Source organism: Podarcis melisellensis (assembly GCF_964234715.1).
Source record: "Podarcis melisellensis genome assembly, chromosome: 2".
Classification (NCBI taxonomy): domain Eukaryota; kingdom Metazoa; phylum Chordata; class Lepidosauria; order Squamata; family Lacertidae; genus Podarcis; species Podarcis melisellensis.
The window spans coordinates 103,849,771-103,863,226 of NC_138529.1; the positions used below are offsets into that span (position 1 = coordinate 103,849,771).

Below are 13,456 nucleotides of genomic sequence, written 5' to 3' on the forward strand. Positions count from 1 at the left end.
GCTTAGAGGAGATGACAATAATTCAGAAAGCAAGCACATAAATTTTACTATCAATTGAAAACAGGTGCTAACACCCTGCCCCACCCCCTGGCCGTGGCTGGTATCACCATCAAAAGCTATAATTTAATGTTCATTGTGAAGACTTGCTGGCGATACCTCGGTGACACATCTGCAAGCTTAATAAGCTCACGTCTAGAAGCACCTCAAGTTCTGTAATACACAACCAAGTTATGTGTGTAATTGCAACAGGACAATTTTTAAAGTAATTTTTATTATCGTATTCCAAACAGAAAAAACGAAAACATAAGGACTCATATAAAAGACACCCCCCCAACGCATTCAACAAACTCACGACAATACAAAAAAGCGTTCCCTCAATGTAATCCTTAAGTGACATGTATGCTTTGTACTTATTTGAACAAGAGGCAGGCTAGTGACCAGAACAGGTAGCTTGATAGATTTGTAGTTATTTAACTGTATATTCCTTAATAGCTTACCGTTGGGCAGAATGCAGAATATATTTCTCCTCATATATTCATAAGTTAAATTGCTAGAGAAACCAGCTTTTAAAATGAAAGCAGAAAATGCAGAGAGTGGAGGGGGGCGGGTTAGTCCCGCAGCTACAGCCCTGAAATGAGCTGCCGGTGAGTTTAAGGTTTCCTGTTAGCCAATTCAGTTACAGTAGGGCCGATATGACTGTCCTCCAGAGCACCTCTTTTGGGGTGATTGCAGCGTCACATAAATTACACATGGCAAGACACGGCTCCAATATTGCACAGCCCCTCCTCTGGCGCCAATGCCACACAGCGGCCTCCTGACCTTTCCTGTGCCATGACCAGCATTAACTTGCACGCACTATCATTTCCACGGCAACCGCTTCCATAACGGCTGTGCAAGACGAGGACTAAGCGGTGGAGCAGCCTCCAACTCGGCCGAGTTTGGCCGCTCTTTTTCGTGAAGTTGGGACTCAAAAGGCCCCGGACTTCCTTAGCAAGCAGAGCAGCCTCTCCTATAGCTTAGGGCACTGAGTTTGGACCTTCCTTTTCGCATCCGCAGACCTAAAAAGGTAAAGGGACCCCTGAACATTAGGTCCAGTTGTGGCCAACTCTGGGGTTGCGGCGCTCATCTCGCTTTATTGGCCAAGCGAGCCGGCGTACATCTTCCGGGTCATGTGGCCAGCATGACTAAGCCGCTTCTGGCGAACCAGAGCAGCGCATGGAAACGCCGTTTACCTTCCCGCCAGAGTGGTACCTATTTATCTACTTGCACTTTGACGTGCTTTTGAACTGCTAGGTTGGCAGGAGCAGGGACCGAGCAACGGGAGCTCAACCCATCACAGGGAATCGAACCGCCGACCTTCTGATCGGCAAGTCCTAGGCTCAGTGGTTTAACCCACAGCGCCACCCGCGTCCCATCCGCAGACCTAGCAGGCTGCAAACGCCTGGCTTCCTAAGTTCTGTAACGGAGGGAGAGCCCCATTTCACAACCCCACACGTTCTCCACCGGGAGGCGCGTCTCTCCTCAAGCGCAGCTCGGCCTGCGCAGTTTGGGATGAGGAGCGAAAGGGACCAGGGAGCTGGCAAACTTCTCCGTGGCTGACCTCCAGGGCTGATGCCTCTGGCTCCGCACGGCTTTCTTCCTCTCGGCCTTCAGCAGACGGCACACCAGGGCCTTAGCGCTGGCGCGGAGCCATCTTGGGGTTGAGCTGGAAGGGCCCTGAAGCACCCTGACCAGGCCTGGCAGTTCCTGAGGCAGACGGTATCGAGGAAGGAAGTGCAAGGCCCGGGGGATGTTGCGCCGGCCGCACAGTTTGCTGAAGTAGGCGATGACCCAGTCGCCCTTTCCTCGCACGGCCCCGGGCGCCCCCTGCAGTTCGCCTTTCAAGCAGGCCATGGCGGCCCCAAACAGGTCGTGGGGCTCCGGTGCCTTCACGCCGCCGCGCCTGGAGGCCTTCCCTTGCCACAGCCCATAGGCGCGGGCGCTGCCGACGCTCCACAGCAGCAGGACCTGGCCCTGCTCCCGGCTGATTTGCTCTCGCTGGGCGTACACCCAGGGCAAGATGCCCAGCCGCCCCACGTGGCCCAGCTCCCAGAGGTCCAAGAGCACGGGGCAGCCCAGGGCTGAGCGCAGCAGCGCCGCAAAAGCACACACCAACTGCTTGTGCTCCTCCGAGTCGGGGGAATAGATCAGCAGGATGGGGCGAGAATGGCGCTTGCCCGGTACGTCTGGGGAGAGAAGGGAGAAAGCGGAATCAGGAAAGCTTCTCATAAGAAGGTGCTGACCCTTGACAGGGACTCTTGAGTGGTGACTCCCCAGCTGTGGAATGCCTTCCCTAGTGAGGTGCAACCTCTCTCCGTCATCATTAATTTTTCAGGGGGAATTTGAAAGTGTTCCTGTGGTGGCTGAAGGATACTGTTCCTGGTCAACCTTCAAGATCATTGAATAGAAAGAGGGCTTTAATTGATTTTAGAATATTTTAAGCAGAGGTTGGGTGGCCACTTGCCATGGATTGCTTTAGTTTCGATTCCTGCACGCCAAATGACTCTATGGACTAGATAACTAGAACTCTATGATTCTGTTAACGACTTTTTAGTTGAGTCACAATTGTTTTTAGAATGTTTTTGACTGCTTTAGAATGTTTTTACTTTATTTGTAAAGTTGTCTTATCTCTTTGCCACCATGGGCTCCTTGGGGAGGAAGGGTTTGAATTTTTGGATTTGGATTTGATATCCTGCTTTATCACTACCCTAAGGAGTCTCAAAGCGGCTAACATTCTCCTTTCCCTTCCTCCCCCACAACAAACACTCTGTGAGGTGAGTGGGGCTGAGAGACTTCAAAGAAGTGTGACTGGCCCAAGGTCACCCAGCAGCTGCATGTGGAGGAGCGGAGACGCAAACCCGGTTCCCCAGATTATGAGACTACCGCTCTTAACCACTACACCACACTGGTGTGGCATGAATCCAATAAAATTATTGTTGTTGTTGTTATTATTATTATTATTATTATTATTATTATCATATTTACTTACACCCCGCCCATCTGGCTGGGTTTCCCTGGGAAGCTCTGGGCAGCTTCCAACAGGAGATTAAAATTACATTAAAACATAAATAATGAAGGTTTTAGGTTCCTCCTAAAAGGGGCCTTGCCAACCATGAGCTACAACTGATCGCCAAATGAGGCTGGATGTAGCAGCACGAACCACCAGCAACTATGAAATATCCCTTCCCAGATCATGGGAATGATAATGTCTGGTGTTTATTCTGTTTCCATCAGCCTGCTTTAGTTGAGACAAGGGTCCTGCTCAGAATGCAGTCTGCTCCCAGTTGCACCATGAAATCATAATACTTCAATGGAGAGCAAATGGAGGCTCTGGCAATGATAAGCTCCTAACTAGAGCAGAAGTGAAAGTAAAAGCTAGATGCTGAGATGTAATCCAAAAAAAGGGACACGCACTTCTGGGTTTGTAATCCAAAGTGGTTGCAAACCAAGGTACCACTGTATTCTTTTGGGAGCCGCCCAACAGTGGCTGGGGAAACCCAGCCAGATGGGTGGGGTATAAATAAATTATTATTATTATTATTATTATTATTATTATTATTATTATTATTATTATTATTTCAAAGACATTTCCTGCCCTTTCACAAACACACATTGATAGTTCTTCTTATCCCTCTGATGCTTCTTACCTCTATGAAGCCTGCGCAGAACAGAGCGAATTAGCAGAACGGCTGCGACCAGCAGCAACACTAGTCCTAGACTCACTCCAAAGGCCAGCAGCCCCCAGTGCCTGTGAGTCACTAGAAGGGGGGGGGGGGAAGGAGGTGAGAAATTAACACAAATTAACAGCAACCTGCACTACCTTTCCATCTGCTCAGGGATCTATGTACGTTGTTTCTCTCTCCATCCGAAACACTCCTAGCAAACTCATTCTCTGAGTGTGGATCTTCATGGAGCCAAAATTTTCACCATCCATTCATGCACAAGAGGGGGAGGCTCTGGGGGAACCTTGAGGTATACGGGAGCACTTTAAAATACAGTGGTGCCTCGCAAGACGAAATTAATTCGTTCCGCAAGTCTCTTCGTCTTGCGGTTTTTTCGTCTTGCGATGCACGGTTTCCCATAGGAATGCATTGAAAATCAATTAATGCGTTCCTAGGGAAACCGCCTTCAGACCAGGTCCGGGGACAGTCTGTCCCCCGACCTCTTCTGAAGGCTGGGGGGGGGACAAGGGCTTTTCTTCCCACTGCCAGCCTTCAGAAGGCTGTTCTGAAGGCTGGCGGTGGGAAGAAAAGCCCTTCTTCCCACCTCCCGCCCCGCAAGCTCCGGGGACAGGAGGGCTTTGCTGCCGACCGCCAGCATTTTAAAAGCCCCTGCTGTCCCGGGGCGATTTTAAAATGCTGGCGGGCGGGAGCGAAGTCTCCGCTGCCCCGAGGAGATTTTTAAATGCTGGGGGTCGGCAGCGAACGCTTCGCTCCCGCCCGCCAGCATTTTAAGATCGCCCGGGGCAGCGGAGAAGTCTCCGCTGTCCCGGGAAGGCAGGCGGGGGGAGCAAAGACTTTTGCCCCCGCCTGCCTTCAGAAGAGGTCCAGGACCTCGTTCCGATGCCGGGTGGCGGGGGGAGAGGTTCCCGCCCCACCGCCCGGCATCGGGGCATCGTTCCGATGCCTGGCGACGGGGGGAGAGGTTCCCGCCCCGCTTCGGAGCAGCGTTCCGAAGCGGGGCGGCTGAGGCAGGTGTTCCCGCCCCCCCCGCCCCGCTTCGGAGCAGCGTTCCGAAGCGGGGCGGCTGGGGCAGGTGTTCCCGCCCCCCCGCCCCGCTTCGGAGCAGCGTTCCGAAGCCGGGCGGTGGGGGCAAGTGTTCCCGCCCCCCCGCCCCGCTTCGGAGCAGCGTTCCGAAGCGGGGCGGCTGGGGCAGGTGTTCCCGCCCCCCCGCCCCGCTTCGGAGCAGCGTTCCGAAGCCGGGCGGCTGGGGCAGGTGTTCCCGCCCTCCCGCCCCGCTTCGGAGCAGCGTTCCGAAGCGGGGCGGCTGGGGCAGGTGTTCCCGCCCCCCCACCCCGCTTCGGAGCAGCGTTCCGAAGCGGGGCGGCTGGGGCAGGTGTTCCCGCCCCCCCACCCCGCTTCGGAGCAGCGTTCCGAAGCGGGGCGGCTGGGGCAGGTGTTCCCGCCCCCCCGCCCCGCTTCGGAGCAGCGTTCCGAAGCCGGGCGGTGGGGGCAGGTGTTCCCTCCCCCCCGCCCGGCTTCGGAGCACCGGGAGAAGCGATCTCCCCGCAGCCCCTTGCTTCAAAAGAGGTCCGGGGGCAGCGGGGAAGAAGCGCTGCGCTTCCCGCTGCCCCCGGACCTCTTTTGAAGCAAGGGGCTGCGGGGAGATCGCTTTTCCCCGCAAACCCTTGCTTCAAAAGAGGTCCGGGGGCAGCGCGAAGCGCTTCCCGCTGTCCCCGGACCTCTTTTGAAGCAAGGGGCGGTGGGGAGAAGCGATCTCCCCACCGCCCCTTGCTTCAAAAGAGGTCCGGGGGCAGCGGGAAGCGCTTCCCGCTGTCCCCGGACCTGGGGCTGCGGGGAGAAGATCGCTTCTCCCCGCTGCCCCTTGCTTCAAAAGAGAAGACCCGCTGTCCCCTGGGCAAGCTTCGTTTTGCGAAGCAAGCCCATAGGGAAATTCGTCTTGCGAGGCAACTCGAAAACGAAAAAACCTTTCGTTTTGCGAGTTTTTCGTCTCGCGAGGCGTTCGTCTTGCGGGGTACCACTGTACCGGTAAATACATAAATCTAAGGACTCTCTCTCTCTCTCTCTCTCTCTGTGTGTGTGTGTGTGTGTGTGTGTCAAAGACAACCAAAACAGACTAATGAGAACTGAACATACTCAGTGGCCACAAAATGCTGAATGCCTCTTGGAGGGTGAGGGCGGAATGGAGTATTATGGAAGATAGCAGGACTGACAGGAACCTCGCATGAACCAACCCAGATCCCACATTCATCACCGGAGTTCCTTCTTTGTGTTGTGAACTCTCCAAGACAGGTGTGGAGGGTGAATACGTGAGAACGAGCCTTTTCAGTGATGGCTCCGCACTTAGGGAATGCTCTCCCTAGGGAGGCACTGCCTGACACCATCACTGGCTACATGTAGGCACCAGGCAACCCCTTTTTTTCTTTTCAACCAAGCTTTCTTTTTGGGTCCTTTTGCTTGGAGTGCCATAAATAATAACAGTATCAACCTGAATGGGAGCACTCACTACTGCAACCTTTTGTTGCGGGACCCACTTGCCCATCCTAAAATATAAAGTTTTGATGCCGTCTGTTATGTACTGAGTTGAATAGGATCCAAAAGGCAGCAGTCTGATTGGTCCTAGAACAATAGGGTATAGAATGCAGCAGTCTGATTGGTCCACAGGAGCCACCCAATCCAGCTCCAGGTGGAAGTGAATCCGCAACCTGATTGGCCTACAGGAGAATCCCGGCATTAGCCAATTACGTGGGGGCCCATTGTGTAAATAATGTACATAAAGCAGACATTCTGGGGGAACTTCCATTCCTCCTCACCACTATGAGCTGAATAAAGAGCATGAAATCCACTCTCGACTCCGAGTATATTTCACCGTCCCTTCTTTCCATGGTATATATGTGCTACTAATCCTCTTATGACTAACCCTACTAGGGAGCCTTAGCATTGCAGCAACAAGCCTTGAGGACTCCGTCCTTCAATGGAGAGTCTTCATTGAGGACTCTCCTTACTTGGAGAGTTTTAAGCAGAGTTTGGATGGTCATCTGTTTTGGATGCTTCATTTGCGATTCCTGCATTGCAGGGGGTTGGGCTGGAACCCTTGTTGGTGTCCCTTCCAACTCTTTGTGAAATATACTCAGAGTCGCAAAGTGACTTCATGCTCTTTGTTCAGCTCATAGTGGTGAGGAGGAATGAAAAGTCCCCTCAAAGTATCTGCTTTATAGACATTATTTACACAATGGGCCGCACGTGATTGGCTAATTCCGGAATTCTCCTGTAGGCCAATCAGGTTGTGGATTCACTTCCATCTGGAGCCGGATTGGGTGGCTCCTGCAGACCAATCATACTGCTGCATTGTTCTAGGACCAATCAGACTGCTGCATTCTGAATCCTACTGTTCTGGGACCAATCAGACTGCTGCATTTTGGATCCTATTGTTCTGGGCCCAATCAGACTGCTGCATTTTGGATCCTATTCACTCAGTACATAACACTTTGATTCTATGTTCTCCCAGAGGGTACTGATATTTTCCCCATTCGCTGGCTGACAACACAGGTTCCCGATCCCTGCCTGCACAAAAGAACAAGTGGTACGTGCGCTACAACCCGCCTCTGTGTACTACAAGATCTAGAACATCTAGTTCTGACTCATTACTCTTTCCAAGAAGACTTTTCACTGTTCCACATTTAGCTGGGGCCATGGGCGTAGCCAAGGGAGGGGGTGCAGGCAGGGAGGGGCAGCTGCTCCCCCCTCCCCAAATCAATAAAAGTACATAGCTAACTGAGGTTCTACCCCTCCTTACAAAAATCATGGCTACGCCCATGGCTGGGACCCAGCGCTGCTCCCTCAGGAAAACAGCCAGGCACCGTCACACGAGGAATGACACATGCAGCCACGCCCCACAATGGGGCAAGGTGCTGTTCCTTAAATCCCTCCCACTCCCAACCTAATATGGGATGGCAACTTACCATCTGGGCACAGAAGCTGTTTGCCAGCGAAGCGCACATCAGAACGCCAGACCTGACAAACCAGAAAGAGAGAAAAGGCAGAACACTTGACACTGGTTTTAGTGACACAAGACTGCACTGTATACAAGTTGTACAAGTGACAATAAAGTATTTTGATTTCAATTCGGTAGCTCGCACGTTTTGCAGCAGTCAAGCGGGGAGCCAGTGGTGCCGGTCTCCTGGATCGAGCCCCACCTACTGCTGAAACTGTTCTCTACCGAGCAAGGTTCTACTCAAAGTCAACAAAAGAGGTTTAAAGACTGTCCCAAGGCAAATCTTACAAAATGTAGTATAAACACTGGCCTGCGAGAGCTCCAGTTGGAGATCAGCCTTTACCAAAGGTGTCATGGGTTTTGAAGATGCTCAAACTCAGGGAGAAACGTGCTAAGAGGAAGGCATGCTTGGCAAACCCACACTGTGATCAACTCCCATCCGGAAACCTATGTCCCTGCTGTGGAAGGACGTGTGGATCCAGAATTGGCCCCCACAGTCACTTAAGGACTCTGTTAAAACCATGTTTATGGAAGACAATCTTACTCGGCTACGAGTGATCGCCAAAGACGAAGACTCCAAGTTAGACCCACTGGAGTTAATTAACTTAAGCTAACTATGTCTATTGCTCACTGGAAGGACAGATCGTGAAGCTGAGGCTCCAATACTTTGGCCACCTCATGAGAAGAGAAGACTCCCTGGAAAAGGCCCTGATGTTGGGAAAGACGGAGGGCACAAGGAGAAGGGGACGACAGAGGACGAGATGGTTGGACAGTGTTCTCGAAGCTACCAGCATGAGTTTGACCAAACTGCGGGAGGCAGTGGAAGACAGGAGTGCCTGGCATGCTCTGGTCCATGGGGTCACGAAGAGTCAGACACGACTAAACAACTAAACAACAACAAAACTATGCTCTGGTCCATGGGGTCACGAAGAGTCAGACACGACTAAACAACTAAACAACAACAAAACTATGACTAAACGACTAAACAACAACAACATTAACTCCAAGGTGATTCCTCTGGGCAGGACTAGCAGTGGATACAATCCAGTGTATATTACAATACAGTGGTACCTCAGGTTAAGAACTTAATTTGTTCTGGAGGTCCTTTCTTAACCTGAAACTGTTCTTAACCTGAGGTACCACTTTAGCTAATGGGGCCTCCCGCTGCCGCCGTGCCGCCGGAGCACGATTTCTGTTCTCATCCTGAAGCAAAGTTCTTAACCCAAGGTACTATTTTGGGGTTAGCGGAGTCTGTAACCTGAAGCGTCTGTAACCTGAAGCGTCTGTAACCCAAAGTACCACTGTACAGGGTGGGGTGGGGCTTAGGTTGGTCCTTACCAGTACACAGCTTGTCAATGCCCGCCAAGGAAGGATGAGGTCCAGGTCTCCCAGGCTTGATGTCTCCAGCTGCAAAACGTAAGGGTGAGTTGGACCTGAGGCTCAGTCCTCTGCCTCACTCCAGAAATAATAATAATAATAATAATAATAATAATAATAATAATAATAATAATAATAAATTATTTATACCCTGCCCATCTGGCCACTTCCCCAGCCTTCCCCAGCCACTCTGGGCAGCTTCCAAAAAAATATTAAAATACTGTAATACATCAAACATTAAAAGCTTCCCTAAACAGGGCTGCCTTCAGATGTCTTCTAAAAGTCTGGTAGTTGTTGTTCTCTTTGATATCTGGTGGGAGGGCGTTCCACAGGGAGGGCGCCATTACTGAGAAGGCCCTCTGCCTGGTTCCTTGTAAGTTGGCTTCTCGCAGTGAGGGAACCGCCAGAAGGCCCTGGGCGCTGGACCTCAGCGTCCGGCAGAACGATGGGGGTGGAGACCTCAATCTGTTAGCCGCCATCCATCCTCCAACCGCCTCCAGACACTCACACAGGACCTTCACCGCCTTCACTGGTTCTGATTTGAAAGAGAGGTAGAGCTGGGTATCATCCGCATACTGATGAACACCCAGCCCAAACCCCCTGATGATCTCTCCCAGCGGCTGCATGTAGATGTTGAAAAGCATGGGGGAGAGGACAGAACCCTGAGGCACCCCACAAGTGAGATCCCCCACCACCACTTTCTGGAAAAAATGCAGTCCATTTACTGCACCTTCCTTCACCCATCATAGAATTGTAGAGTTGGAAGGCACCCCAAGGATCATCTAGTCTAACCTCCCTGCAATGCAGGAATCTCAGCTCAAGCATCCACGACAGATGGCCATCCAACCTCTGCTTAAAAACCTCCAAAGGAGGAGAGCCTATCACCTCCCGAGGGACTTCGTTCCACTGTCGAACGGTTTGTACCGTCAGAAAGATCTTCCTGATGTTTAGTTGGAATCTCCTTTCTTGTAACTTGAAGCCATTGGTTCAGGTCCTACCCTCCAGAGCAGGAGAAAACAAGCTTGCTCCATTTTCCATGGGACAGCCCTTCAGATATCTGAAGATGGCTATCATATCTTCTCTTAAGTCTCCTCTTTTCCAGGCTGAACATACCCAGCTCCTATAGCTGTTCCTCACAAGTCTTGGTTTCCAGACCCTTGATCATCTTGGTTGCCTTCCTGTGCACACATTCCAGCTTGCCAATATCTGTCTTAAATTGTGGTACCCGGAACTGGACACAGTACTCCAGGTGCAGTCTGACCAAGGCAGAATAGAGCAGTACTATTACTTCCCTTGATCTGGACACTATACTTCTGTTGCCAGAGCGGTGCATGCTCTGGTTATCTCCCGCTTGGACTACTGCAATGCGGTCTACATGGGGCTACCTTTGAAGGTGACTCGGAAACTGCAATTAATCCAGAATGCGGCAGCTGGACTGGTGACTGGGAGTGGCTACCGAGACCATATAACACCGGTCCTGAAAGATCTTCATTGGCTCCCAGTACGTTTCCAAGCACAATTCAAAGTGTTGGTACTGACCTTTAAAGCCCTAAACGGCCTCGGTCCAGTATACCTGAAGGAGCGTCTCCACCCCCATCATCCAGCCCGTACACTGAGGTCCAGCACCGAGGGTCTTCTGGCAGTTCCCTCACTGCAAGAAGTGAGGTTACAGTGAACCAGGCAGAGGGCCTTCTTGGTAGTGGCGCCTGCCCTGAGGAAAGCCCTCCCAGCAGATGTCAAGGAAATAAACAACTATTTTATTTTTAAAAGACAACTGAAAGCGGCCCTGTTTAGGAAAGTTTTTAATGTCTGAGGCTGTATTGTTTTAAATATTTGGTTGGAAGCCAACCAGAGTGGTTGGGGAAACCCAGCCAGATGGGCGGGGTATGTATAAATAAATAAATAAATAAATAAATGATGCAGCCTAATTAGCTTTTTTTGCTGCTGCACCACAGTGTTGACTCATGTTCAGCTTGTGGTCCACTAAGACCCCCCTAGATCCTTTTCACATGCACTACTGGCAAGCCAGGTGCCCCCCATCTTACATTTGTGTAGCTGGTTCTTCCTCCCTAAATGCAGAACCTTAAATTTTTCCCTTCTGAAATTAATTTTGTTGGTTTGGGCCAGTCCGGGTGGATCCCAACCCAAGTTAACCCTCCTCCTCTCCGGCTCCAAAAGTCACTTACATGGGTGATGGTATAGACAGGTGGCTCAGGCTCACACTGGCGTGGAGATTGCTTCTGACATAAGGCCGAGCTGAAGGATGCTGGTGCGCGAGAATGAAAATGCAAGTGGAGCTGCCAAGGTTTGACACTCATAGATACATTCCAGGCAGTGTCTAAGGAAGAAAGACCAACACCAAGTTGTTCTAATGTCTCAGACCTTTTTAGGCATATGTTTGCACTTTAAACAAAAAACCAATTCTTACAAAATTTTAGGCACATCTGATATGTGTGTGACTGCGCATCACGCTGAACCCAGAAGTGACCTGGAAACATCACAAAAACTGCACAGAAAAGGGCAGTACAGGGTACACATAAAATATACCCCAGAAGGTAGAGTTTAGGCAACGCATCCAAATCAACACGGGTCTTCAGAAAACTAAAGCAGGGGCAAAGGAACAAATCCTAGATAGGTATCCTGGCATCCTTGCGGTTAGTTCAGTGCGTAACTGTAGGCTGTGAGTATTCTGTATTTCCACTACTTCACCACGTGAGGGCGCAATTGCGTTTCAGTGTTAACAGTGCAAACACAGCTCTTCCAGATTAAAGGAAACAAGTGACAAGACTGCTCAAAACTAAGCAGGAACATTTAACCTTAAAATCCACATAACAAGCCATTCTGTTTTCACAAAACAACGTTGGGGCGAGAATCTTCACGTTGCTTTAGACTGACTACAAACACCAAGGAAGTCTTTTGTTTCAACCGTTCATTGTTTATGGTCAACATGTTTTCTGCCAGTTAAGAGGACCGTGCATTTACACCATGGGTAGGCAAACTAAGGCCTGGGGGCCGGATCCTGCCCAATCGCTTTCTAAATCCGGCCCATGGACGGTCCAGGAATCAGCGTGTTTTTACATGAGTAGAATGTGTCCTTTTATTTAAAGTGCATCTTTGGGTTATTTGTGGGACCTGCCTGGTGTTTTTACATGAGTAGAATGTTTTCTTTTATTTAAAGTGCATCTCTGGGTTATTTGTGGGGCATAGGAATCTGTTCCATTTTTTTCCTTCAAAATATAGTCCGGCCCCCCACAAAGTCTGAGGGACAGTGGGCCGGCCCCCTGCTGAAAAAGTTTGCTGACCCCTGATTTACACTAACAGCTGGGCAGCTAACAGTCACCAAAAATGCTGGAAACAACATCAGCTGATCAGGATTCTCTCCTCCCTAAGAGAGGCCTGTACCCCCGCAACAAAAATACTACGGGTCAGTTTTTCTGCACAGCAATTGTCCCTTTGGTTAAGTGCCAGGTTTCCTGGACAGATAGCTTGAGCGACAATGTGCAAAAGCTGTGATTTGTTTGTAAAAGTGCCTGGTTCATTCCTGGCATTTTGAAAGGGGGTGGAAAAATCGCACGTACTGTAGCAGGGTGGGCTCTCGACTCTGGGCAAGCGTCTGCAACCCCTGAAATGTCTCACTGCTCGTGAGACTGGGGTGGTGTGCAAAATTATGTTGCAGGGAGCCAAAGACGGAGACTCCGTCTGTGCATTAGGGTTGCAGGTGACTAATCTCAAAGCAGGCTCTCGTGCCATTAACAGCGTAATGGGGCACCCAGACTGCCCTTACAAGCCAGCCTCCTTACTTACAGCCAATCCAGAGAAAGCAGTGGCTGATAGCCTCTATCCCATGGGTGGGCAAACTGAGGCCCAAGGGCTGGATCCGGCCCAATCGCCTTCTAAATCCGGCCCGCGGACGGTCCGGGACTCAGTGTGTTTTTACATGAGTAGAATGTGTCCTTTTATTTAAAATGCATCTCTGGGTTATTTGTGGGGCCTGCCTGGTGTTTTTTACATGAGTAGAATGTGTGCTTTTATTTAAAATGCATCTCTGGGTTGTTTGTGGGGCATAGGTATTCGTTCATTATTATTTTTTCAATATATAGTCTGGCCCCTCACAAGATCTGAGGGACAGTGAACCGGCCGGGTGCTGAAAGTTTGCTTACCCCTGCTCTATCCTCTTCCTTAAAAAGGTAAAGGGACCCCTGACCCTTAGGTCTGGCCCCTCACAAGATCTGAGGGACAGTGAACCGGCCGGGTGCTGAAAGTTTGCTTACCCCTGCTCTATCCTCTTCCTTAAAAAGGTAAAGGGACCCCTGACCCTTAGGTCCAGTCACGGACGATTCTGGGGTTGCGGCGCTCATCTCACTTT

At 50.7% G+C, this 13,456-nt stretch overlaps 1 protein-coding gene across 6 annotated transcripts in view; it reads right to left on the reverse strand.

The window, feature by feature from the left end:
- Positions 1–253: 253 nt before the first annotated feature.
- IL17RE (interleukin 17 receptor E) overlaps positions 254–13,456 on the reverse strand; it is a 57,345-nt gene continuing 44,142 nt past the window's right edge. For 5 of the 6 annotated variants that reach the window (XM_081901892.1, XM_081901891.1, XM_081901890.1 and 2 more), the window contains 5 exons: positions 11,277–11,428; positions 9,052–9,120; positions 7,682–7,733; positions 3,687–3,797; positions 254–2,225 (listed from right to left, as the gene is read on the reverse strand). In XM_081901892.1, the coding sequence (XP_081758018.1) occupies positions 1,522–2,225; positions 3,687–3,797; positions 7,682–7,733; positions 9,052–9,120; positions 11,277–11,428 (1,088 nt within the window). In that variant the 3' untranslated portion in view covers positions 254–1,521. The remainder of the gene's footprint in view (positions 2,226–3,686; positions 3,798–7,681; positions 7,734–9,051; positions 9,121–11,276; positions 11,429–13,456) is intronic. The other variant, XR_014165848.1, reaches the window with a different exon arrangement.